Source organism: Lutra lutra, chromosome 2 (assembly GCF_902655055.1).
Source record: "Lutra lutra chromosome 2, mLutLut1.2, whole genome shotgun sequence".
Taxonomy (NCBI): Eukaryota; Metazoa; Chordata; class Mammalia; order Carnivora; family Mustelidae; genus Lutra; species Lutra lutra.
In genome coordinates this window covers 108,398,155-108,401,044 of record NC_062279.1, presented here as the reverse complement: position 1 = coordinate 108,401,044, position 2,890 = coordinate 108,398,155, and the positions used below count along the sequence as shown (strand labels likewise).

At 39.8% G+C, this 2,890-nt stretch overlaps 1 protein-coding gene across 1 annotated transcript; it reads left to right on the top strand.

Annotated features, from left to right (window-relative positions):
• Positions 1–843: 843 nt before the first annotated feature.
• On the top strand, positions 844–1,990 carry LOC125094116 (centrosomal protein POC5-like; the record flags this gene model as incomplete). Its single annotated transcript, XM_047719837.1, has 1 exon — positions 844–1,990. A coding segment is annotated over one exon (957 nt), but the record flags the coding sequence as incomplete, so codon positions are not given.
• Positions 1,991–2,890: the final 900 nt, after the last annotated feature.

The following is a 2,890-nucleotide window of genomic DNA, read 5'->3' as shown; positions in this document are numbered from 1 at the left end:
CAGATCAAACTTCAAGTATCCCACATCCCAAACAGACTATCGCAGTTATTTCGAAAGGAATTGCTTCTAATTCAATCTTTTCATATACTGCAAAATCGAGTGTGGCTAAGTATATATTCCCTAGTTTGTTTACAGTATCCTGCTGGAGTTTTAGAAATTGATTTTGTCCTCGCTGTCAGCAGCCTCAACTATTTAACCACTTTGAACTTTGAAAGGGGCAAGTTCAAGTCAACACTTGGAAATAATAATAGTTAGCAATTATGTAAACCTTCCTTTATCCCAGATGCTGTTCTAGTTAATATAGGCCCTTTGATGCATTCACTCAACAAACAGTATTGCACTGGACTGAGGTCTATAGCCCCAGGAAGCAGGTTCCAAGAGGCCATCCAAACCAGTGAGACCTGACTCAGGGATCAGGAGCTGAAGCCAAAGTCAAGTCAAGCCGTGCACAGAATGACAGGAGCAGGGGAAGCATGAGGCCACCAAAGGAGGCCAGAGATAGGATCTTTCCTGGCTCCCGGAAGGTGTGTGTGTGGCTGGTTCCACTTAACATGTCATAGATGGAAAAAAATACAGAATCCTTTTTTGAAAAGTAGAAATCTAAATTTTAAAATGGGTGGATTTTTTGGGGGGCGCCTGGGTGGCTCAGTGGGTTAAGCCGCTGCCTTCGGCTCAGGTCATGATCTCAGAGTCCTGGGATCGAGCCCCACATCGGGCTTTCTGCTCAGTAGGGAGCCTGCTTCCTCTTCTCTCTCTGCCTGCCTCTCTGCCTGCTTGTGATCTCTCTCTGTCAAATAAATAAATAAAAAATCTTTAAAAAAATAAATAAATAAAATAAAATGTGTTGGCCATGTTAAATGCAGACAGGATGCCTATGAAGGTAAACTAGCTGACCAGTACTTCCAGAGAACTTTACTGAAGAAAGTCTGGAAAGGCTGGAGATCCATAGTACAGAAACAGTGGAAAGATGTGGTAGAACGAGCTTGTCAAGCAAGAGCAGAAGAAGTTTGTGTCCAGATTTCCAATGATTATGAAACCAGAGTCGCTGTGTTATCTGGAGCTTTGGAAAATGCAAAAGCTGAGATTCAAAGAATGCAGCAAGAAAAAGAGCACTTTGAAGATTCCATGAAGAAAGCTTTCATGAGGGGTGTGTGTGCATTAAATCTCGAAGCCATGACTATATTTCAAAACAGAGGTGATACAGGGATGGACTTCACAAATAAAAAAGAAGAGTATGGCCCTGGCATTCAAGGCAAAGAACATTCTTCTCAGTCAGATTCTCTGGCCCCTCAGATGCCCTCAGTGGTTGCACTGCCACCATCCCCGCCAGCAGCAGCCATGGGAGCGGCCAGCGCCTCTGCTTTTACCTCCGCTGCCTCCATCACTTCTGCTGGGGCCACTTCTGCTTCCTCTGCTCACCTTCCGGTTTCTGCAACTCTTGGCTCCGGGTCTACAGCTGCTGCTGCACCAGAAGAAATGTATGTGCCCAGAGTTGTGACATCTGCACAACAGAAAGCTGGAAGAACAATTACAGCTCGGATCACAGGGAGATGTGATTTTGCCTCAAAAAACAGAGTTAGTAGCAGCTTAGCTATAATGGGAGTTTCTCCTCCCATGAGCTCAGTTGTTGTGGAAAAACATCATCCAGTCACAGTGCAAACCATTCCTCAAGCTGCTGCAGCAAAGTATCCCCGGACAATTCATCCTGAAAGTAGTACTTCAGCTTCTAGATCCCTCGGAACCAGGTCAACTCACACCCAATCTCTCACAAGCATCCATTCCATAAAAGTGGTTGACTAAAATGAATATGCACATATTGAGATCTTTTAATTCTTCTGGTTTTACCGAGGATTAGAAGTCTCTCATTTTTAAAATTTCATATTCTTAAAACATCATGGATACATCATGTTCATCTTTTCAAAATTACAAGAGACTTTTTCAAGCCATACCATCCTTTGTAACTATATGTAGGATTATTTTAATGTTATTTTTTTTTTAATTTAAATGATTAAGTAAAACTTTTTTAAATTAAAAAAAAAAAATGTGTGGATTTTTTTAAAGATTATTTATGTATTTACTTGAGAGAGAAAGAAAGGGAGCACAAGTGGGGGGTGGGAAGACAGCAGAAGGGAGAAGCAGACTGCCCCCCCCTAAGCTGGGAGCCCAATGTGGGACTCAATCCCAGGACCCTGGAATCATGACCTGAGCCAAAGGCAGACACTTAACCAACTGAGCCTACCCAGGTGCCCCTAAAATGGGTGGATTTTCAAAAAATTCTGTGGGGAAGTTATTTTTATGGAAATTATAAAACCCAGAAACCATAAGAGGAAGGATTAATCTCTCAAACTTGTCTCAAAATTTAAAACCATAAGAAAAAAATACCACAAAGAAAGTAAAAAGACAAACTTGAATAAAACTTTTATAATACATACTGCTTATTTAAAAAAAAATTCTTGTAAATCAAAAGGAAGAAAGAAGAAAAAAATTTTTAAAAAGGAAGGAAGGAGAGAAGGAAGGAAGAGGAAAGGAAAGGAAAGGAAGAGGGAGGAGGAGGAAGAAGGAGAAAGGAAAAAAGGAAGAAGAAAGGCAAAAAAGAAAAATAAGCAAAGGACAAACATGAAAATCTTCTCAAAATTTTATATACATCACTCATAATTTTAATAATGCAAGTTAATACAACAAGGAAGTATCCTTTTTTGACCTCCACATTTAAAATTAAAGCAAGCATGTCAGCAAGTGTGTGTTAAGAGATAAATAATGAAATTTTTCTCAAGGACAATTTGGCAAAATGCCAAAATTTAAAATACATTTATCCTTTGACTTTGCAATTTGGTTGAAATCCAGCATCCAGAATAATAATAAATCAATAAAATCAGGATTTTTACTAATG